This window comes from Leopardus geoffroyi, chromosome X, assembly GCF_018350155.1.
Source record: "Leopardus geoffroyi isolate Oge1 chromosome X, O.geoffroyi_Oge1_pat1.0, whole genome shotgun sequence".
Lineage (NCBI taxonomy): Eukaryota > Metazoa > Chordata > Mammalia > Carnivora > Felidae > Leopardus > Leopardus geoffroyi.
This window is the reverse complement of record NC_059343.1, coordinates 107,754,774-107,778,769: the sequence shown is the minus strand read 5'-3', so window position 1 is coordinate 107,778,769 and position 23,996 is coordinate 107,754,774. Positions and strand designations below refer to the sequence as shown.

The window sequence follows — 23,996 nt, the reverse complement described above, 5'->3', positions numbered from 1 at the left end:
ACCCAGGGCAGGGAACGGCAGCATAGGAAAGAGCAAAAGGAGGCTAATGGGGGGAAGGGCAGAACAGCAGGTGTGGCTCCTGAGGCTCAACAACAGCCAGGTGTATATGCTGGTGACCGCAGCTCCGCAGCTTGTTATTCATCCTTTCATTTACACCTCACCCCTACTCCCAAAAAATCTGCAGCAAAAGGCTTAAATACAGACGTATAGAAGGTGGCACCGTGGTGTGTCTGTGGTGGTGGGGGGGAGGAGGGCAACGGAGTAGGCTGACATGGGGTCTGATTATACCTAGTTGACAAGGTTAACATCAAATGAAAGCCATAAAGCCTTTGGCAGTGCGGTAGAGTCAGTGAAATATAGTGGAGAGCTAGGGGAGCAGGACATAAGTTGACATCTACACAACACCTGCTGCGCGCCAGGTACCGTGGTTGCCACTGTTTCTTTCTCATTTAATAACGCAGGGCCTGGTAGGCCATGGAAAGTTTGGATTTTCTTCTAATTAGACTGCGAAGTCACTGAAGTTTTTAAGAGAGAAGTGAGGAGATGTAGTTAGGTCATCAAAGATCAGTACTACACCTGTTCCATTTTGTAGGCCAGGAAACTACAGGTTAGCCAGTCTGGGGTCACATGAGGAAGTGTCTGAATCTAGATTAAAGATCAGGCCTCTCTGAGATAAAGCAATGTGACAAAATGTTAACAGGTGATGAGTTAAGGGTATAGGGTATTCATTGTATCCTTTTGACTTTTCTGTATGTTTGAAAGATTTTGTAATAAAAAGTTGGGGAAAAAAAGAGGTCTGGGGTGCCTGGGTGGCTCAGTCAGTTAAGCATCTGACTCTTGATTTCAGCTCAGGTCATGATCTCATGGTTCATGAGTTCGAGCCCATTGGGATCCTCACTGACAGCGCAGAGCCTGCTTGGGATTCTGTCTCTCCCGCTCTCTTTGCCCCTCTCCTGTTTGTGCTCTCTCTCAAAATAAATAAAGTGAAACAAAAAGAACTAGGTCTAACATCAAAGCTTAAACTCTTTTTTACCCACTATGCATTACTGTGTCACTAATCTAAGTAACCCTGATTCCCTCATTGTCCCCTCTGAGCCTGATTCTGCCCGTTGTAACAATGAGACTGGGTTAGATCACCATTAAGGTTCTCTCCCTAATACTCAGTAATCCCGCTCTGGCAGTGTCTAGCTTTAAATCATTAGGCTACACCAAGAGCCAGGTCACCAGCTTGTCCTGTGGTCTGAAAGAGCCTAATGGTTCTCCTGTAACAGCATCCAGGGATGCAGTTTGTAACCTCTGGAAAGAGGTGTGTGCTCGGCCATATCGCCTGCTGCTGTGTAAACACTGCTGGGTGTCAGTCTCCATCCACTGGGGGGAAATCACTCTCAAAAGGAAACATCTTCTTCTGCCAAGGCTTTGGGTGGGGCTAAGAAAACCGTTCGTGACAACACTGAATCAGCACATTCATCAGCGTCAAGCTCATAGTCAAAGGGAACTGGAAGAGGGCCCTGGTTATGAAAGCTCCAGCTGAGGCCTCTTCAGCCTCAAAGGGAATGGAACCAGAATGGGCAAAGTCATAATGGAGATCGGCAGGGGAATAAAAGGCAGCATGCTCAAATTAGGGGTTTCCTCCTAAAGTATTAGAGTTCAGAGTAGAGCTCCCTCAGAAGTACTTAATTTATGGACTTCATCCCCCCCCCCCCCCCGAGAGGTAATAAAGCTTCAAAATGGGTTTTCAAAAGTTGCAAAATGACTTTTGTGAAAACAGGCTCTTTGTAGGAACATGTCTAAACCGCTGAGGCTATTTTGGCAAGGACAACTGGGTTCTCCCAAAATGTGTATGTTGGGTTTTGTCAGATTTCTGGGGCTGGAGTGATCATGAATCTGACCCAGTGTGATATTTACATGCATAAACAATCAACATCCTTTTTGGTAATCGTGTTATTTTGTTGCCTGAATCCCTGGAGTTAAAATAAGAATCCTGGGCTGGCCTCTGGAAGCACTGTGACTTTATTAGCCTCAGCAAATAACATGGCTTCTTCTCCCCTCCAGGGGCAAACATACCGAGCATTCTTCTATTTCTGTGTAAGACAGGAAATAACAGTACAGTCGTAGCTGTGAGGACTGCAGTCAAGTAGGATCCAGTGACCATAAGCCCCCGTTTACCAAGATCACACTGATTTTTCACACAACATATATTTATTCAGAAAAACATTTGCAATAAATTATAATAAAAAAGATGACACAAAATACAGAATCCCACTAGCAGCTTTGCTTAGTGACCAAGACATTTTTGAGAAATATAACAATTACAGAATAAGAATCAGAAAACAGTGAAAGGGAAACTAATGCAATGTCACCATATAGGTTCGAGCCATTTCTTCCCTAAAACAATAGATGTGGAGTCCTTCTCTACCAGTTGAATCTGAACTCCTTACTTCAGGAGCTATGAAATAAATAGCACATTAGAGTTACTTAGGAATCAGAGGTTGGTGTGCTGGAGTAGGCACAGTAGGGAGGCAGATTTCTTCCATCTACTCTATTTCTGTCTCCCCTACCTAGAGATTGTCTCAAACCCTTAATGCAGTGTACATCCCAGGGCCAGAGCTGGAAAAACGTAGAGGCACTAAACAAATTTAGTGCATCTGCCTGCCTTATGAGGAAAGAGTTAGGATGCTGCCTACACCCCCCACCAACCACATCCTTGATCACCCAAAGGTCCCAGGTTGGCAATATACTAGACAATGTGTCCAGGACAGGCATCTCCCTGTCTTTGTGTAACGACCTTGCCCCAGATTCTATAATCTGCCTCTATGATCACCTTCTGGCCTAGTGGAGATGGCAAAAGCATTCTGCCTATAATCTTCTATTAACTAAGTTCAATACCTAGCCTCCGACCTATCAGATCTGCAGCTATTTGGCACAGAGAACTTAACTCCTAGTTCCATAACTCCCTATCAAGAAAGGATTTAACCAGTATATCACAGGATACATACCTTTTCTTCCCCACAGAACTCAACTTACAAGAGATGGGGGGAACTGAAGAACCATTCAGCAGTGGTGTTTCCCCTGGCTCTCTCCTTCAATGTGCTAGAAGAGTCAGGAGTCAATGCCCAAGACCAGACACAAAGCCTATACATTAGGCTCCTTGGATTTAATATTAACAGCCAAGAATGAGTTAACTCAGGGTGGTTTTAATCAAAGAAAACTGCATCAGGTAGTTTTGCAGTTAGTGGCTGATGGCTGGTTTGCCAACCAACACAGAATTAAACAACAACAACAACAACAATGCTCCCCACAGAGCTTGAGTGAATGAAATGCTCAGAGGGTTGTCTTGGGTGGGAGAGAAAGGGGCTTCATTGGTCCCACTGCATAGTCTCTTTTACATAACACTGGATAAGGTGACTAGAAACCATGGGGAGCTGGTCATAGAGCCCAGAACCAGCCTTGACGGGAGAGGGGGCAACATCTACCCCCTGGTATTTCAGAAGACCAGAGAGGGGGTTCTAAGGGTTATCCACAACAGCCTTGCTGAAGGAAGGAGCAGTATCGCTGGAGAGGCCCACCTGAGATGCAGACTGCCTTTTTGACTGTGATGCAAGCATTGCTCTGGAGATGGATGTGTAAGTGGGGAACAGGTCCCACAGACAACCAGGATGAGTGCTCATGTACAATTTGAATAAAAACAGAAAAGGGATGGTAGAAAGCAGGACCTGTCAAACATGAATATTCTCACTCTTGAAACGCTCAAAGTGCTTCCACTCTGATTGTGATTCTCTCACATCAATGGGATGGCATCTCTGACAGTCCCTAAAGTTCTGCTACTCAATGTGGTTGGAGACAAGAGAATACGGTTCCACCTAGTGTTGATCCATGACAAGGACAATGTTACAGAGACATACAGATGCCACTGTAGTAGAAATGCACAAATGCATGTCACAACCACATGTAGACAGTTAACTCACTGTTGGGGACACCCGAGGAGTCACTAGCTTTACCCAGACTTCTTTTGACGTAATAGTACTAGTGGAGTGGAGTGCAAAGAGGTGATATGGGAGGGGGCCGGGCAAAAGTGCTTTAGACGAAGGACTACAGACTAGTCTGAGCTAGAGCACGTAGTGCTTGCAGACCTAGAATGGGAACATCTCAGAATCTAGGCCTAGGGTGCTAAGGACAATCATGATAGCTGGCAGGAGGGCAACAAACACATCCCAGATAAAGGAGTGTAGATATAGATCTCTTGCCTTATAAAGAGAGAACACAAAAACACCAAAATATGGTACCTTTGGCTTGGCAATGTGAGTCTAAAAGTATTTTGCTGTGCAGGATATGGTAAGGGAGGGATTAGGAAACTCTTTTCCTTTTGCACTAGAAACAACTTTTTCATGCCAACAGCCTCAAAATTCTGCAACTGCCCCTTCCTGTGGCATGACTTTTCAAACCATTCTGAAATACTTAGTGCCTGAGACCTTCCGCCTCTAGAACCTTGGAGAGTAGTAAGAGGTAAAGGCTTATTAGTCTTCATCGCTCTCAAGAAACCCCAGAAGGAACTGGATAGCACGTTGACGGTCACTTGGAGTCTGTCTTGCCATGAGGTTGGGTGGAGGCCTTAGGAGAAGACTAGTGAAGAGAGTAGCTAGAGGGTGAGAGAAAGGAAAGGTAAAACCCTTTGTCAGACACAACCTAAGCAAAGCCTCAGAGACAGGAAGTGGGGGGCCAGGGGACAAGGGCAATGGGAGGGAAGTAACTGCCATGTGCCTGGACGTGAAGGAAGGAACACACTGTGTACACCATACACAGACTGTCCCGACCAGCCTACCCCCACTCACGTTGCCATTCTTATGAAGCACTCTTACCGATCATGTTTTCGCTGACATTGTTGTATTTAGAGAATTTTAAGAGTTCTCGAAGGAATGCCATCAAGTAATGGAAAACATTTCTATGGCATCTTGGAAGCTGGGAAATCACCTGTTTTTTTTTTAAAAAAAGGGGGGGAAGGGTGGGCAGTGAGAACAGGTGAAGGAAGGGAGTAAGAAGAGCTTACAGCTGCCACAGAAGTAGTTTATAATCCAACCTATACAGAACCCCATTCATCTGTCACAACTTTCCTTTATTCACTCATGACTAACAGAGTACCTGCAAATAATAACTTCCAAGTCAGAAAGGTCATCCTGTTTGGCCTGTGTATACACTCAATGACCAGGCTACGTGGTCATCACACAGTCACACGCACACCCCACCTCACAAGAAGGTTGGTATTAATCTGGTCTTCTCCCATCTCCTCAGACACGCATCCATGGCATCTGCCAAGCTGAATGGTTTTCTCTGTAATGTCATTTAGCATGGATGGGAGCTCCTCCCAATACTCACTAGCCTGATTGAGAAGTATTCTCAGTTACTGTGCATCAAAATTATTTCAAGATTAAAAACAAACACCAAGAAGGGGGTGCCTGGCTGGCTCAGTTGGCAGAGTGTGTGACTCTTGATCTCAGGATTGTGGGTTTGAGCCCCACGTTGTGTGTAGCCCCACACTGTCTGCAGAGACGACTTAAAAATAAAATCTTAAAAAAAACACCAAGAAGACAAAAAGAAGAAAGGCTCACAAGTATCACCGACCATTCCTGGTAATGTCAGCCAGAATTCAGCTTCATAAACAATCTTCTGCCAACGTAGAGGTATCCACCCTACTCAGTAGGCCAACTAGAAAAGTGTGGCAACTATAATAGGAAATAATACAACCTAAAATTTAAGAGTCCTAACTCTCGGGGCACCTGGGTGGCGCAGTTGGTTAAATGTCCGACTTAAGCTCAGGTCATGATCTCACAGTTCATGAGTTCAAGCCCTGTGTCGGGCTCTGTGCTGACAGCTCAGAGCCCAGAGCCTGCTTCGATTCTGTGTCTCCCTCTCTCTCTGCCCCTCCCCCGCTCATAAATAAATAAGTCCCAACTCTCGAAGCTGGTGTTCTGCCATGAATAACAGATCCAGACCTATCTTACCACATAGCTAGCTACACGCCTGGCTTTGCTAGATTGATTTCTCTATGGGGGAACCTACCCCAGGCACATCCTCAGAGCAGTAAAACTCACCTGTCGACAGTTCTGGGGATCCTGAGCAGAGTCAAGGCATCGCTGATACAGCTCATAACAGATGACGGGTTCTGGCAGGGCCTCCAGGAAAATGAGCAGTGCTTCAGCCACAGAGTGATTACTGCCAGCTGTATCAACTTAAGTCAAGGGAAAGAGGCTCTAGGAAAAAGGCCACACAGAGACCTGATTTGCTTCCTTCCTCCAACCCCCTCAGGGACAGTTTCCTTCCTGTTATTCAGGGCACATTGATCCTAACTGGGGTTTGATATTTTATTGGTCCAGGTATGCTGCAGCTGAGTTGTTACAGAATTGATCAAAGACTCTTGGGAGGTTTGGCTCAACTTGAGAGTCAGGGGAATGTGGCATGCAGAATGATGTTCACACTCGATCAGTCCTTGAAACTAGTCCCCAGTGTTTCCCATTCTCTTTTATGTCCTAGTGACAACATACATGGTGGCAGGAGTGATCAAAAGCCTGAAGCAGAACAGTACCAGTGCTGTGGGTCTTATGCTCCATGTTTATTAAAAGTTGTTGTTACCTACCCCTTTATTCCTTTCAGTAAGAGTCTGATACAGAGAGAAGTCAAAAGTTCCTGAAAGGAATTGAAAAACAACTGCAGACTTGATGATTACCTTATAATAGATGACAGTCAGAGAGAAAGTACAGATGGAAACACAAAAATCAAATGTAGGAGGGAAGAAAAGTTTGGTCAAGAATTCATCCAGCTTCCTAAGCCTTTGTCAAAAAGGATACGGATTGTCTCGGGAATGCTAGTATCCAGACAATCAATGATCTGCTGTAACTCCTCCTGCATTCCAGGGGTTTGGAACAGATCCTCCTACCAAAGACATGACAATAAATGGAACAAGGCAAGATAATCAGCCCTAAGGATCTGAAGTCCATCCAGGGATCAAGAGAGTGACAATGCAAATGGAAGTGTAATGTGCATACTCGTGATTAGGAATGGAGGTGTGACAATGGCATCTTTTCCCTTTATCATCTGTATAATCCGTGTGAAATTTTACTTCAAACCAGAAAATGATCTCCACAGGTTTTAGCTTATACCTGATATGGCAGAGGACTAGATGGCTACAGTGGGAGACCAGATGTTTCCACTTCTAGCTTCCTGACAAGTAGAAGGCAGAGTCCAAACAGCTGAACCACAGTTAAATACTGATCTTAGGGAATGCTAGGGCAGCAGTAAATGGCATGCCCATACCAAACCTTGCTTTTGAGTTCTATTACACTTCAGTAGGTAAAAAAATGTTTTCCTTCAATTTAGTCCCAAGAAATTTCTCTTTTTGGGCGGTTGGCTTGGGGGTAGCTAATATTTTAGATAGGATTAAAAAATGAAAATCAAATTCAAGAAATGGGCTTGAAGTATTAGAAGTATAGAAATGGGCTTTGGACTTTAAAATCTGCAATGCCTATGTGAGACAGGAAACATGCATTATAGACCGAGGTACACAGTGGTCCAGGGGAAATTGTGTGTAGCCAGGAGACAGGCATGCTCAGTTTGGGCCTGGCTCCACCATTACACTTACACTGTGGTCTTAACTAAATCACTTAGTTTGTATGCTTCCATTGTCATATCTGTAAATACGGATACTTCCATCTGCCCAGACGATCTGACAGTGCTATTCTGTGAAGGTAGCTTGCAAAAGTTACAAGCACAATACCAACAGGAGGTATCACACACCTTCCAAAGTTGTAGGGTAGGCCCATAGTCACTTACCTGGTGGCAGGCATATTTGAACAAGTGATCTACCAGAAGCCAGATCTCCTTGGGGACCTGAAGGGGTCTCTCACTGGCACCTTCATCCAAGGGAACCATCTGCAGAAGGGATTTCTCCTAATAGATGAAAAAGGAAGAGAATCAAAGCGGTCTCAATAAAAACATGTATGTAACTTGATGTCCTCCAGATTCTGCTTATGTAAGTACAATTTCATCTTCATCTCTTAAGATTTTTCATTTTTTCTCACTGGGGTCACTCCTGGTCAGAAGGCACTTGATACTGATTCCCACAGTTAAAGAATCTCGTTTTCTAGATGCTTAACAGGTAAGCATTCCATTTGGGTTCATTATGTTTATCACTGGATGCACTGTGTGTGGTAAATCCTCTCAAGGGTGACACGGAGAGCCAGCGCTGTAGCAGTACAGTCACGGCAGAGTGCACATACCAACTGAGACTTGTGGGCCATTAAATTACAATGGTCAACACAGTACTTTGGAAGAGCAGCATCTACTTAGGTTTTTGGTGACTTTTAACTTCTGATTCTTTCAGGTCTTACCACAAAATTACAGTTTTCATTGCTGATTTAAATGAGGCTCTCTGGTCCACAGAAATTAAAGACAATTCTCCACATTACACCTACATTCGTGAATATTTCAGCCTCAATAGAAGGTCTAATCTTAAGGCACTAAACTCATAGCCCTTAAGATCCAAAAATAGTAAACCGAATACAGCATACCAAGAGCCAAAAATACTGTGAAAAGTTCCAGGTTTGAGTCCAGAAGTTATTCTTTATATTAATAACTCAGCAGATTTCTCAAGGCTGTGACCCCTTTCACTTTTCTACTTTCTGTTAGATTCTCCTGAAAGAATCTAAGAGAAAAACCCAAAACTAACAACTAAACCTGAACTTGGAAATGGCTGGGGACATAAACTCAGTTATCTTGTGTTTATATAGTCAAATATAAATTATATCAAAAAGGTGTTTGAAATAGATTAAGTCCTTGAGGGCACCCTTCAGAAAAATTCTAGTGGAGAAAACAGTAACCAATTCTTTGCATCTTCCCCCCTTCTCCAGCTTGAGGTTATAAATTGTGTACTTTCAACTTTAGGAAATTCTGTAAATTCTAGCCCAACCCTAGCCATGTTGCTTTATGGGAAAGAAAAGCGTTTTACGACTTCCAAAGACTGTGTACACTAGAGCAGAAATGAGGGCTCTGCTTAACACTATGTTCTTCAACCAGCACTGCTGACGTTTTAAAGCTGTTTTACCTTTCTAAGAGAATGAGGAAGAGAAAAGAGCATGACAGTTGGTTACCATTTAAAATCTATTTTCTTCACATCCATTTTGCCTTCTTTCTTTCTTTCTTTCTTTCTTTCTTTCTTTCTTTCTTTCTTTCTTTCTTTCTCTTTCTTTCTTTCTTTCTTTCCTCTCTCTCTCTCCTTCCTTCCTTCCTTCCTTCCTTCCTTCCTTCCTTCCTTCCCTCCCTCCCTCCCTCCCTGGGAGTCTATCACTTGATATTCATGCTCCCTGTGGCTGCCAGAACTTTATCAGGGGCTCATCCACTAACTTCTTTCTAGTTGCAAGTATTAAATCCAGGTATTCACATGGTATCTGAATCAAAACACTGTCCATAATGCACTCTGCTCATTTTCTGAACCAAATGCAACACATGTACAGATTTAGCAGATGCCTCCAAACTTACCATATATAAATTATTCAGCACTGATTCATGTACTTTTTAAAAAATCTGACATCCAACTGGTGCTTTTCCTGTACTAAGGCATTAAGGCAACACAAGGCACTGTCAGCGATGAAAAGACAACATGGCCTGCTATTAACAAGGAAAGGCCGGGAAGCAGAACTGTCTCAACCCTTAGTGGTTTAAAAAGGTTAATAAAATGTCAGTAGGTTATATACATCATCCACTATCCATTTTCAAATTCATGCGTGATAACATGAAATGTCAGACGTGTGTCTCTGAAGTCTAGAGAAAAATCATGCACAAGAAATAGTACTTTCTCAAATGTCCACAAATTATCCTGATAACTTTAATTTTCAAAGGGAAATAAAGCAGACTTTGAAACCTTAGCGCTAATAATTAATGCAGAAAAACAGTACACCATTTCCACCATCAAAATGCATTAAACTCCATCAAATGGGGAGATGGTGTTAGATGCTGTGTGACACCGCTTTAAGAATGGTTTTCAAGCCCACATTTCTCTATGTGATAGCCCTGTGTGGAGCCAGATAACCTCCAGCTTGAAGACAGAAGTGGCAAAGCACTACAGGAGCCCTTTACTAGGTTCCCTGACTGAGTATTCAGGAGATGTGGGTTCTAGTGCCCTCTGCCCCACACCCCTGATACCAGGAGCAGTATGACTTTAGTGAGTTTTTCAACCTTGGGCCTTGGTTGTCTTATCTATTAGAATGGGGAAAATTACCCTGTCTGAAGGCAGAGAGCTACACCAGATGATCCCTCATGGTCTTGTTCAGCTCTATAATTCTATTCTACACTCTTTCTTAACCATATAACTGCATTCTTTTGGTAATTAATGACTACTGTCACCAACCCCAAATCACTCTTAATACAACACAAATCCACTTCTGCTTTTATTATCATTGGAAATGGAGGACAGCTGAATGGTACCCTGCTCCACCTCATGAGCTTTCACGTATATCAAGACAGCTCTTTAGTTACTTCTCATTTTAAAAATACAAATTTGGAAACTTGACTCCTATTGCTTTTATGTACTGGGTCTCAACGACCACCAGTGCAGTAAATATCTTTTCTATACTTCAGACACACTTAAAAACAGCTGGCAGGACTTTGGTGGATTCTCATGGAATCAGAGGTCTCTGATATGGGAAAGATTAGGGACAAATTCCAGGGACCACAGTTAAGTGTTAATTAAGCACAGGAAGCACATAACCACCAATGGATTGTATTACCTTTTCTAGGAAGCTGTCTTCTTCCTGAGAGCAGAGCAGGAAAAGATAGTCATTGACAGACAGAAATCAGAATTAATTTACAGAATTAGAAACAGATCAGTATTATTAGAACTCACTATCTTGCTAGATGTATATACTTTAAACAGCTTTAAATTTTTCAAATAAATCATTGTTGAAAATGGAATTATGTTCTCTCTACATGCAAAGTTCTCTATTGTACATATTAAACGTTCATGTGGTTTATTGAAATTATCACTCAAGAAGCATACATGTGCAGTTCTAGACTTTTGTGTCCTTTGGCAGCTTCCAGGTGACCTGGCCAAATGCCCAGTGATGGCTCCTTTCCACGTGCTGCCTGGAGGCAGGCCCTGCTGCTATACTATGCGGCTTCCTAAGTCATCCTAATGCCACTCGATGCACGAATTTGGTTGTGAGTTTGACAGTGGCCATTCAGAAGGAGACAATTGGCTTCTCCCCTCTCCCTGCCATTCCTTTCACCCTAAGCAGTATCCCACACTCTTTTCCCTCGCCATGTACCTACTCCCCTCCTCAAAGGCCCCTAAACTCCCCAAATATGGAGGTCCCTCTGAAATGTAAATTTATTTCATTTCAGACCTTTGTGGACCAGAAGACCCATAATTATCCCTATTGTGATTTCTTGTATGATATAAGAGAAAAAAAGAGAAGCAAGGGAGAGGGAAGAAGGTTAATGGGCTCTGTCTTCTGTGCTCTTATTATAATCCAATAACAAGAGCAACAATAACTGTTGCCACCACTTAGGGAGCACCTGCCATGTACTGGAAACTGTAAAGTACTTGTATACAATGTCATTTAGTCTGCACAAGTGTGCACAGTAGATATTATTCCCATTTTACAGATGGGGAAACTGAGGCTCTACCAGGTTAAATGATTTGCCCAAGGTCATACTATTAGGTATTAAGTGGCAGGTACAGGATTAGAACTCAGGTCTGACTGACTCTATAGTCATTACCACTATTGTCCCCTAGACAACTCAAAAAATGCAATCTAGCTGCTTCCTGGGCAGAGAGGCAAGGCAGGGCAAGGCTGTGAAAAAGACAGTGAGAAACAAAGCACCATGGTTAGTGGAGAGAGTACAGAAACTAGTGGTAGACAGTCCTGGGTAAAATCTTTGTTCTGCCTCCTATTAATTTTGTACAGACCTTAGGCAAGTTACTAAACTTTATAAAGCCTCAGTTTCTTCATCTCCAAAACAGGGATAATGATATTTACTTTGTAGGACAAGGAAACAGCCTAAAATCCAGGCATGTTGGGACACTGGTGGTGCAGTATGCCAGCACCTCCCCACCAACTCCCAGCTGGAATCCTGCCAACGCTGCCACAGGCCACCAAGAACCTGAGTATAAATCACACGTCTCATGTCTGATAGTAAAAGAGGGAGTCCCGATCTTACTACGAGAGATGTGCAGGACGCTGGAGGTGGGGGAGTGTGTGCTCCCTGATGTTCCAAATAGAATGCTAAATACATTTCCCCCAAACGACTTTTATATATATGGTGGATAGGTTTTTTAGTATTATTAGATACATTATGGATTAAACAGGCTCTTGTAGGTTTACCTAGACTTTTAAATACCACATATAAATCGAGCTAAAAATAATCAGAGTAATATTGTCTTATGAAGTATGCAGTATTAATAGTATTGTAATTACTTTATTTTTTTAATTTAAAAGCTAAATTCTGAATGCCAAACATCTAATTTAACACAATTTTGGAGCACAACCTTTCTTTAAATTTAGGACTACTTATTAAGAAATAGTAGAACTAGCCTAACAGACTTCTCTATTTTTCCTCCCATGAATACATGCCACATGATTCGATGAGTAAAACTAGGCAGAGTTTTTATACACTAACCTGTCAAACCAGGTCCTCAAAGCAGTTTTCTTTGAGCAGTGCAAGGCATGCCTTTGGGGGGTGTAGTGGGGGGTGGATGAGAAAGGAGGCTACACAGAAGGGAATGATATGGTCCCTGATTTGGGTATGCAATTGATTTGGGGTAAGAAATCCCACAATTTATAGCCTGAGATTGTTATAATTCACAGATAGGAGTTCTCAATAAACGGTTAATATGAAAAACAAGCAAAGGGGTTCAAAAGAAGGAGATGGCTTTAGGCTGGGGCTGTCAGGGGACTTTTCACAATGGAGATGGGACCTAACTAGCCCTTAAAAGATTCATAGGATTTTAAAGAGTAGAGATGGGGTGAGGACACTACAAGTGGAAGGGGCAAAAATAAGCAAAGATTCAGAGAAGGTAAATCCCAAGGTGGGTGTAGGGAAAAGTTGGTCATCTGTTCTGCAGACAGCATGGGAGGATGTTGAGAAAAATAGTGGGAAATAAGTATGAAAAGGAATGTTAAAGTCAGACTTTTGGTGAACTTGAATGGCAGGTAAAGCAATTTGGATTGTATTTAGTAGGCATGGGCAGGCCACGGACTACCTTTAAGCAAGGAAGTGATAGGCCCCAAAGCTGTATTATAGAAAGATCAGTCTGACAGCCCTGAAGAGGAAAAATGAATGAGCAGCGATAGAGGCAAAAGGGATTGTTAAGAGGTTATCAAGGTAGATCAAAAAGGAGCGAGTAAACACTTTAACTAATTATGGGAAAACTATATTTTTTTAAATAAATAGATAAAAGAGAAAATTCTGAAAGAAGAATCAAAAGGACTTTGATTAGATATTGGTGGGGCAGCACATTTATACTGAGAGTTTACCTCTCTGGCTACAGGCATATAGTAGATGTAAATAACTTATTTCAACACTAGGCTCAATTCTGCAAACAGAAACACTACTTAGCCTCCATTGATAAACAGCATACTCCTAAGGTAGTTCTAAGGTTGCTTATAATCACTTAGTTCAACTGACCTGTCCTCTCTCTACAAAAGGCTATGCATTGATTACATTTAAAATGTTTTAATGTTTATTCATTTTTGATTTTGAGAAAGAGAGAATGAGAATGAGTGGGGGAGGGGCAGAGAGGGAGAGAGAGACACAAAATCCGAAGCAGGCTCCAGGCTCTGAGCTATCAGCACAGAGACCGACATGGGGCTCAAACTCATGAGCAGTAAGATCACGACCTGAGCTGAAGTCAGACAGCCACCTAGGTGCCCCTGCATTGATTACATTTAAAAAGGAAACCTAATTCAGATTCCCTAGTGGGGCAACATTGGCATGCTACAAATGCACTGCAAATCATTCTTCACTCCAACACTCATCCCTAGAGGAATTTTGCCAGTAGTAAATGTAGCTAAGATAATGTTAAAGAGTCATTTAGAGGCAGATTCAAATTTAAAAATAAATAGCAAATGGGTGCCTGGGTGGCTCAGTCCATTAAGTGCCCGACTCTTGATTTCAGTTCAGGTCATCATCTCATGGTTCATGAGTTCAAGCCCTATGTCGTGCTCTGCACTGACAGCACAGACCCTACTTGGGATTCTCGCTCTCCCTCTCTCTGCCCCTCCCTTGCTTATGCGTTCTCTCAAAAATAAACTTTAACAATAAAAAATAAAAGAAAATAAAAAGCAGAAAACTGAATGTATATCGAAGTTCTAGAAAGGATTAATTAAAATGAAATATAAAAAGGAGAAACACAAACCATACACCTAACAGGATAAGAAATGAGTGGTTGATCAGTAAGACGAAGTAAACACCTAATGAAAAGATCACTGGGGACGAACTAATCACCAAACCATTATTCTTATTATTTCAACTTTGATATTGTTCTAATAAACATGTCCCCAAGAAAATATAGTCTGTCCATTCATCCTTCAACATTTTTTGTCTCCGTATCTACAAGAAAACCTTTAACCATATCTGGCAAGTTCAAACCTGGTCTATTAGCCCACTCTATAAGCAAGACCAAGCTGTTCCTCCAAATATGTCAATTTACAACCTCATACTACCCATAAAAGTCTTGTGATAGTTGTAGATGCCCTCTGCTCCAGCATAAACTCATCTGTTGACTTCAAGACTTTCTATTCCCTGCTCCCAACCTACCCAACCAGCCTCACATACTCTTTTCTTTAATCTTCACTCTTCCCAGGGATATCTCTTTTTTTATCTATTTTGAGAGAGAAAGAGAGAGAAAGAGAGAGAGAGAGAGAGAGAGAGAGAGAGAGAGAGAGAGAGAGAGAGAAAGCATACACATGCACAAATGCGGGAAGGGCAGAGAGAGAGAATCCCAAGCAGGCTCTGTACTGTCAGCACAGAGCCTAACTCAGGGCTTGACCTCACCAACTGTGAGATCATGACCTAAGCTGAAATCAAGAGTTGGATGATTACCTGATTGAGCCACCCAGGTGCCCCTTCCCAGGGAAATCTTATAATTTTTCATATGTGGTCTTTTGCTTTCACCTTTTTTTTAAAGTAGGCTCAATGCTCTGCATGGAGCCCAACATGGGGCTTGAACCCATGACCCTGAGATCAAGACCTGAGCTGAGATCATGAGTTGGATGCTTAACTGACTGAGCCACCTAGGTGCCTCTGCTTTTACCTTCTAGCATTTATCCATGATGTCCCTTACATCTGGGAGACATGCTTACCCAATATGTTAATACATATTTCTTGAATACTTGGACTTAACTCAAAATACTTGTATCATGAACCCCAAATCACTTTTCTAGTCAATTTTATTCTTATGTGCTGAACTTGTTTCTAGTTATGTTAATGTTACATGAATCAAATATGCATTAAAGCCAAAATAAGCTGGTTCTGAGATTGATTTTTATAGAAATTAGCTGGTTAATCAATAAGCTTTTATAACATATAAGGCTTGAGCAAACAGCACAGGAAAGGAATCTATTGTTAATACAAATTACAAGCTCCACAAGTCTCATTACAAATGCCTTTCCAAAATATTGACTTACCAAATACACTGGACATTAACCAGTAAAAGTAGCTAATGTTTAGAGTATCTCTAACCAAATTCCTTATTAACCTTGATTTATAATTTAGCCATATTGTATATATAAGTAAACTTTCATCACCACTAAATTTCAGGAACCTACATAAACTCCATAATACTTTGTATTCAATGTGTAATGAATAAATATTGATGATTATATGCTAGTTAATAAACTAGAAAATTTTATCTTTATTCTGGAAAAGAATAAAGATAATTACAAACAAATTTTCCTCTGTCTGTCACTTGTGCTAATTCCAACTATTCTAGTAGTGGCAAATTCACTATCATTGAGAAGGGCAAGAAGAATGAAAAGGGTTTATGCCAGTATTTCATTCCACATTTGGTGGGAAGACGGTATGGCACAAGAATCTTTCTGAAACAGTACAAGGAAACTCAACATAGGCACTGAACTCATTTCTGGTTTCACCAAAATTTTAGAGTAAATAATACAATAGAAGATAATGGGTATCATTATTAATAGCATCATCTGATAGGATGTGAAATATCATGTTTGTCTTGGAACAAATATAAACAAATACAAGAAAGCATTGCAGAAGGTCAAAATCAAATCAAAATACAGTGGGAAGATATTACAAATGGGGTACAGATAATTTTAGACTTCAGCTCAGGTCATGATCTCATGTTTCGTGTGTTCAAGCCCCGCATCGGGTTTTGCGCTGACAGCTCAGAGCCTGGAGACTACATTGGATTCTGTGTCTCCCTCGCTCTCTGCCCCTCCCCTGCTCATGCTCGCTCTCTCTCAAAAATAAACATTTTTAAAAATTTTTCAAAAAAGAGAGGCAGAGTAAGGTGTTCACCAGTGAAGTGACATATCACTACTTAATTTCAGATGTTACAGCAAAAAAAAAAAAAAGAACAAAAAAACAAAAAACAAAAAAAAATGCCTATTTTATGTAAGGCATGTGGGGGTTCATTGTACTGTCCTTCCCATTTTTCTGTACATCTGCCACTTTCATAATTAAACGTTGGGAAAAAGAAAGCTGGGAAATGATATTTAGGATGGAAGGAAGGGGGCAGGGAAAAAATGGGAAACTTCATTTAGAATATATCCTAAACAGTAAAATACGAAATTGGAAAGACAGAATATGGTGGTGAAAGGAAAAAAACAGTATCATAAAAAAATAAGAGAATGTAAGGATGTAAATTTCTGAAGAAAATGGTTCTCTCTCAAACAGAGGTAATACACCCAGTTATGAGGGCTCTAGGGAAACAAGTATAATTCCAAGAAAGAATGCTGGGACTGGACTCAAGTGTTTTAATCTGCCATCTGAGTCATAGCTAAAACAATTCCATGGCAACAGAACAGATCACACAGGCCAGCAGTCTGCCCGCTGGTCTAGCCCTCCTTGCTAGATGATAACATCACTGCTCTGGTGAGGCTGAAGAACATCAACATGAATACTAATAGTAGTGATAAAGTATGGCTGCCACATCACCTCATTTTTCTTGGTAAAAGACCAAAAGCATGCTTTTACAGCCCAAAGAGGTCTGCACGCAAATCCAGCAATATTTTTATTTAGAAGAAAAGTTCTTAACAGAATGAACTTGTTACTACATCAATTTACATTATGGAAGGTAGTAAGCATTTCCTATATAAGAACACTGCTATTATAGTTTGGTGTCAGGGAAGGGAAATCCTACTGCTTCCTTTTCTTGAGTCCCATTAAACATGCAGCAAACTTCAGTGTACATTATAATCATGTGGGATGCTGATAAAATGCAGGTTCCTAAGCCCTGCACACCGAGACTGTCCTTCCATTGCCAGAGGTGAACGGAGGGAAGAATCTGTACTTGTTCAAGGACCCCCAGGGATTCTGAGGTTCATTTACAGGTCTGGGCTGCAACATGCAGCCAAGTTTGGGATTAGATATGATGATACAAGTAAGGAATTACCAAACTGGGAATGAAAAAGTCTGGGGGACGGATTCGTTGCTAACTTATTCCACTTTGGGAAAGTTATTGTCTCATGCCTCAGTTTTCTCATGTGTTTAATGAGGATAATACTGCCCCCCCCCAACTTACTGGACCTCACACACATGCTAATTTATACAAAAGTAACTTAAATTATGAAGAGCAAAACAAATAAGCATTAGATCTTTAAGAAGGGAGTCTTTAATCTAATTCAGTGAACACAGTATTATATATTCCTGACAAGAGCCAATTACAGATTACTCTCTCTTTTTTGAGACTTAATCTAATGAAAGTAGTGCTAGAGTAAAGTGACATTCTTGTTCTTATCACTTGACAATTCCCCCAACCCCAGCAAAAGAGAAAGCCTAGAGACAATGAGGACATAACTTAAGTATTGTGAAAATTATATCTAGAGGAGGTTCTGTGTCTTAGGATGTTTCTTACCAAGTCTATGAGTTTGGTTACAGGCACTTCTCGGATTGGTCTTTTCATTCGGCACAAAGCCTCTAAGGATGTACCAAAGCAACTTGGGAGGTAATTTCCACTAATGGTCAAGAAGTAATCTTTGCCTCGATCCAGGTGAAGGACTAGAATATCTTCAATCTTATCTTCCCCTGAGTTCAGAATGGTCACAGAGTCTTTGCTGACATATACATCAAGGGAAATGTCCACGGTCTCATCTGAAATATAAGAAATGACACATGGTAACAGAAACTTATGGTGGAAAAGTGAAAGGAGATGAAAACCAACAGAAGAATCGTCCTCTAAAAAGTCATCAGGTGATGAAGGAGAGACTAGACGCACAAAAGAGGTCTCCCCAATATAATGACAGTAAAGGTAAGAGACATGTGGTTAGAAAACATGAAGTTAAACAGAGGGAGGGGTGGGAGCCAGGGGGAGAGGATGCATTGCAAGCAGAGACAATGGTAAAGGGACAACTCACTTGGCTCCAAGTAGCCCTCAAAAGGTTCAGCCCGAAGCCATGGTTTGCAGTACTGGCTGTCATTAAGTTTAGGGATGAAAGAAAAATGGCAGGGAACCTGTCCATTGTTGCTGATCTGGAACTTCTCCTTTTGTAGTTGCCGAAACTTCACATTCTCAAACACAAACTGGGGAATAACAGACAGACACAAACATGCATCACTAGTAGGGGAAGTCAGTCAGTTGGATTATTCCATAGGGAATATGAATAAAGAATAAGGTAATTATTATTGACCAGGTATACAACTATTGTCTGTACGCCTTCACTGACTGAGCTGGCTGTATGCCACGTCCTCTCATTTGTTATTCTACTCACACCAGCAGAAGAGGAATTAGGCAGCTCTTGCTACTTCTCTGGACTACTCTGATTATTCCTGAGATCCTAAGAGGATAACCCAACCTTGGGTCAGGACATTCATCCCATGACCAAATCCTGGTTCCTGAGATATGAATTAACCAGCAGCTCTGAAATACTAAGTAAGAAAAGCTAACATCTGAGGGCTTACTTTGTGCTGGGCACAGTTTTAAGAGCTTCACATATACAAACTCATGTAATCCTCACAACCACCCCTTTAACCAGAAAAGGAAAGTGTGGCTCTGAGAGAGTTAGACATGCGCCTCTGGTCATACATCTACTAAATGACAGTGCTGGAATCAGCATGGAGGCAGTTTGACTTCAACACACATGGTTTTCACCACTTTGTTGTGTTGCCTTCTCTAACAAACATGCTTTCCCCTGCACTGACCATGATGGGCAGTGCATGGGGAAGCCATGTATTTTTGCTCACCTCCCTCCTGCTGAGCTCCAAGGAAGGAAGGAAGTCATTTTCCATTCTGTCCATGATGCGTACAATATCTTCAAACACTTTCCGATACCTCCGTTCATCCACAACCTTCACCTGAAAGAAAGTAAACCCTCTTTTTCAGTCTTACATGCTCCTAGCTCATCTTCCTTTGAGATTACCTAACAATTTAAAAGGCATTGTTACAGCAATCATTTAAAATAAAATGTGGTGCAAACAACATCTTCAAACACTTTCTGAAATATCACTCCATCCACAACTTTTACCTCAAAGAAAACAGATCCTTATTTTAGTCTTGTGTGCTCTCAGCTTGAATCTCTAAGAGTCTAACAATTTTTTAAACATCACTAAAACAAATATAAATTAAACTAAGCATTTCAGCACTACACACTTTATGGTAAAGGTAAGGTTAATTGGTTAACTTCCTGGAAAAGTTAAACCTCTGTGCTAAAAAGCTTGGCAGTAAAAAAAATAATAATAAATAAATAAATAAATAAATAAATAAACAAACAAATAAATAAATGAAAAGCTTGGCAGTAATATTTGGGAAGAATATTTTCTTGCTCCATTGTTAAGTTATTTGGTGTTGGGGGAAATGTGACAATTATGGTAAAAATTATTTCCTGCATTGCACAAATTAAGTGTCAAAACATACCTACTACTGTTTCTGACAATGATCACAAAGCGCTGAAACAGCAGAAAAATGATTAAAGTATTTAATTCTATTAGCTGCTATGCGCAATGCCAAGAATCATAATGTCAGTGCATTATATCATTATATAATGAAAAGGTACGTTAGTAAACAGATCCTATGGTTATTTTAGAGAAGAGCCAATACAAAATGCCCTAGATTAGGGTAAAAAAGCATGACAAACAAATCATCTTGACTAATAGATCAAAAAATTTTCCCATCTGACACAGCGCTTTCAGCTTCCTGAAATAGCTTCGGGTTTTTTTCACTATTAAACTTCATACAAATCAATGCCAAAAATGAACATAATTAACATAGCATTTTAACTTATTGAGGTTGCAGCTTCTTTTTAGAAAGAAAACTTCACAGATTCCATGTTGAGGCAAAAAAAAGGACTGATGCATGTAGCAGAGGTTGTAAATCAAATATGGAAAATAAAAGCATCAAAGCTGAGCCAAAGATCTCAACGACTGGGAAGGTTTTTACATGTCTAAGCCATAACTCTTAGACAACTGAGGCCCAAGCAATCGCTAGTGTCACCAGGGTCCATACTATAGTGTTAAGAGAAATTTTATAGATTTTTAATATTTTTATAAAATTTTGCAACTTCTTATTTCATAAAGTATTTTATGTGTGTCATCTTTTCACAACAACCAGCCAGGCTACCAAAGGATTATTCTTCTGATCCTTGAGAATATCAAGATACAAAAAGATCAGCTAAGTTGCTCACTGCCACAGTTGTATCCACAATTGTATCCAATTGTTGTATCTGGACCTTTAGTGTAAGATCCTTTCCAAAATACCAGGTACGCAACAGGATTAATTCATGTAGGTCTTAAAAAATGCAGATGCCTTGGTCTACTGCATTTTTTAAAAAGATCTCTAGGCAATTTCTCTGTCCACCAAAGTCTGAGAACCAATGCAACAGATCCCATTACCAAGTACAGGGGTGAAAACCATATCTCAGCTAGCCCACAGCAAGTCTTCTGAAGTTAATTAACTGGCCATTGAGCACTTGGTCCCTTTATTAACAGTCATTGATGACAATGGTGGTAAAAATATAATGTGTTTTCTTAAAGCCTCTAATCATGCCCAAGCATGCCCAAGAGACCAAAATATGGGGTGGTTAACTCAATAAACTCAAAACTTTTCTCGGTGGGTTATCATGATCATACCCCTTAATGGCATATCAAGGATAATGAAGGGGAAAACCACCATAAGAATGTCACCACCTGATACACCCACTTTAGAAAAGGAAATTACCAACAAAATTAGGAATTAAGAATGAGTTAGATGATTAATGAGCTAGATATTTACGTAGTAACACGGGGAGCTCTCCAAGACACACCACTGATTTTTTTTTTAAAAAGCAAGCTGCAGACCAACAAATACGGTATGAGACCATTTATGATATATGTACCAATATACAAAACAATACTCTATTGTATATGGGTAAACACTGAAAAGCATATGCAAAAGTCTAGAAGTGTGTTGTTCAAGATAATAACCAGTTGCCACATATGGATATTTAAATTTACATTACTTCAGGGGCATCTGGGTTGCTCAGTTGGTTAAGTGGCTGCCTTTGGCTCAGGTCATGATCTCACAGTTAGTGGGTTTGAGCCCTCCGTGGGGCTCTGTGCTGACACCTCACAGCCTGGTGCCTGCTTCTGGTTCTGTGTCTCCCTCTCTCTCTGCCCCTCTCCTGCTTGCACTCTGTCTCTCTCTCTCAAAAATAAACATTAATTTTTTTTTAATTTACATTACTTCAAATTAAATAAAATTGAAAATTCAGCTCTCTTAGTCTCACTACCCACACTTCAAGTGATCAATAGCTACCTGAAGCTAGTAGCTTTTGTACTGGACGGGACAGATCTATAACATTTCCATCATCACAGAAAGACCTATTGGACTATACTGGTCTAGAAAGATATAAATTCATAATGGTAGTTGGCCTGGCTGGAAAGTGGGGGTTTGGGACAAAGGTGGGAGTAGAACAGGGATTGAAGAACTTCAGCCTTATCTGTAAATTTTGCTTAAAACGTTTTTTTTTTTAATTTTAAAGAGAAAGCACTTTTAATTTCCTGCATAATTTAAGTAGTATTAAAAATTAGAAAGGTAGACATTTATTAAAGATACACAAAAATACACAGGTAGTATGGAAAATTTTTAACTATCCTGCTGGGAGCTCTGGATTAATATATGTGGAATATTACAAATATTCCAAGGTTCTGAAAAGAAATACAAACAAAAAAGCCAAGCACAGCTGATTAAACCAAAAAGGTTAGTGTCTGGGGAAAGACATCCTTTTAAAAATGAATTAAGAGAATTCAAATGAAGAAAACAGAGCAGCTCACAAGTACAAAATAGAAATTAGGTGGGCTAGAAATAGTATCTAAAGGTTTATGTAGTCTGTAAGTTCTTTGTAACTATAGAGGCATTGTGGGGTTAGTGGAAAGAACATCCATAGGCTTGGGAGTTAAACAGACAAGATTAAAATCTTAGCTCTCCTTCTGGTTGAATGCTCTTAAGGAAGTTATTTTAACTCATTAGTTCTCCATTTGCTCACCTGTTAACTGAGAAATATTTAACTCATAGTACTGTTGTGAGGAGTAAATGAGATATGTCTAAACTGCCCATCCCAGTCCCCAGCACACATAGCTACTATTTGAGAAAAACTATTATTTATTATTATTTTAAAATTTCAAAATGGATAAAAGTCAAGTCACAATTGCTTCAGATTATTCTAAGACCAAGAAGTAACTTTGTAAATAAAGGAAATACCCCCAAAATTCCCCTTTAAGACAGAAGGATAAGACATGTTGGGGATAATCTATCTCAGAAGCAAAAAGAATCAACATATACACAGAGGAAAGAAATCTACCCTATTATGCTCTTTGCATGTCTTAACTCATTAATCCCCATAAGTAGTACCACTGTTATCCCCATTTTATAGTGGAGGAAACTGAGGCATAGGGCTGTTACATAAATTTTCATGGTTACATGGTCAGGAGGTAGTTGAACAAGGATGCAAATCTAAGCAGTCTATAAAGTCCACCCTATCAAGCACTGAACTATATAGATTCTGACAGATTACATGACTGTAGGTCTGGGAAATCTACAAGAAATAATCTAAATGTACTAGCTGTCATGGGGTGTCTGGGTGGCTCAGTCAGTTGGGCATCTGACTTCGGCTCAGGTCATGATCTCACAGTCTGTGAGTTCAAGCCCTGCATCCAGCTCTGTGCTGACAGTCCAGAGCCTGGAGCCTGCTTCGGATTCTGTGTCTTCCTCTCTCTCTGCCCCTCCCATGCTCGCACTCTGTCTCTCTCTTTCTCAAAAATAAATAAAGATTAAAAAATTTCTTTTAATGTACTAGCTGTAATAAATTAAATCAACAAGATCCCAAGATATAACCTACGTATACACACAGCTAGAAAATACAATGTGAAAGCAAAAACTACTCACAACAGAGGCAAAAAAAATTAACTGGCCATTAATCCAGCCTAGGATGCAACAGAGTTAAAGAAAAATTTAAAACATGTGCTCCTGAACAGGAAAGTTTCACTAATAGTACAGCTGACAATATGCCTTTTAAGCTAATACACAGATTTGGTTGTATGCTGATCAGTCTATGCCTTTGTTCTTGCTGTTCCCAGCCCCTCCACCTGGAACCTCTCTCCTAGGCCTTTCCCTCCTTACTATCTATCTATCTACTCATTCTTTAAAACCTAGCTTCTAACTCTTCTTTATGAATAACAACTTTAGGAGGCTAAGGTTACCACCCAGCCCCTCTGCAGCATGAGAAACATCTGTGTCACTAAAAGGCCAAGCTCATTAAGAACCATATGGACAGCATTTAGGACGGTTGGGGGCACTA

At 40.6% G+C, this 23,996-nt stretch overlaps 1 protein-coding gene across 5 annotated transcripts in view; it reads right to left on the bottom strand.

The window, feature by feature from the left end:
* Window positions 1–2,180: 2,180 nt before the first annotated feature.
* The window catches only part of OCRL (OCRL inositol polyphosphate-5-phosphatase), a 57,874-nt gene continuing 36,058 nt past the window's right edge, over window positions 2,181–23,996 (bottom strand). For 4 of the 5 annotated variants that reach the window (XM_045470620.1, XM_045470616.1, XM_045470618.1 and 1 more), the window contains 9 exons: window positions 19,411–19,521; window positions 18,585–18,750; window positions 18,086–18,321; window positions 10,773–10,796; window positions 7,822–7,938; window positions 6,840–6,924; window positions 6,087–6,214; window positions 4,857–4,968; window positions 2,181–4,636 (listed from right to left, as the gene is read on the bottom strand). In XM_045470620.1, coding sequence (XP_045326576.1) covers window positions 4,515–4,636; window positions 4,857–4,968; window positions 6,087–6,214; window positions 6,840–6,924; window positions 7,822–7,938; window positions 10,773–10,796; window positions 18,086–18,321; window positions 18,585–18,750; window positions 19,411–19,521 — 1,101 coding nt within the window. In that variant the 3' untranslated portion in view covers window positions 2,181–4,514. The remainder of the gene's footprint in view (window positions 4,637–4,856; window positions 4,969–6,086; window positions 6,215–6,839; window positions 6,925–7,821; window positions 7,939–10,772; window positions 10,797–18,085; window positions 18,322–18,584; window positions 18,751–19,410; window positions 19,522–23,996) is intronic. The other variant, XM_045470619.1, reaches the window with a different exon arrangement.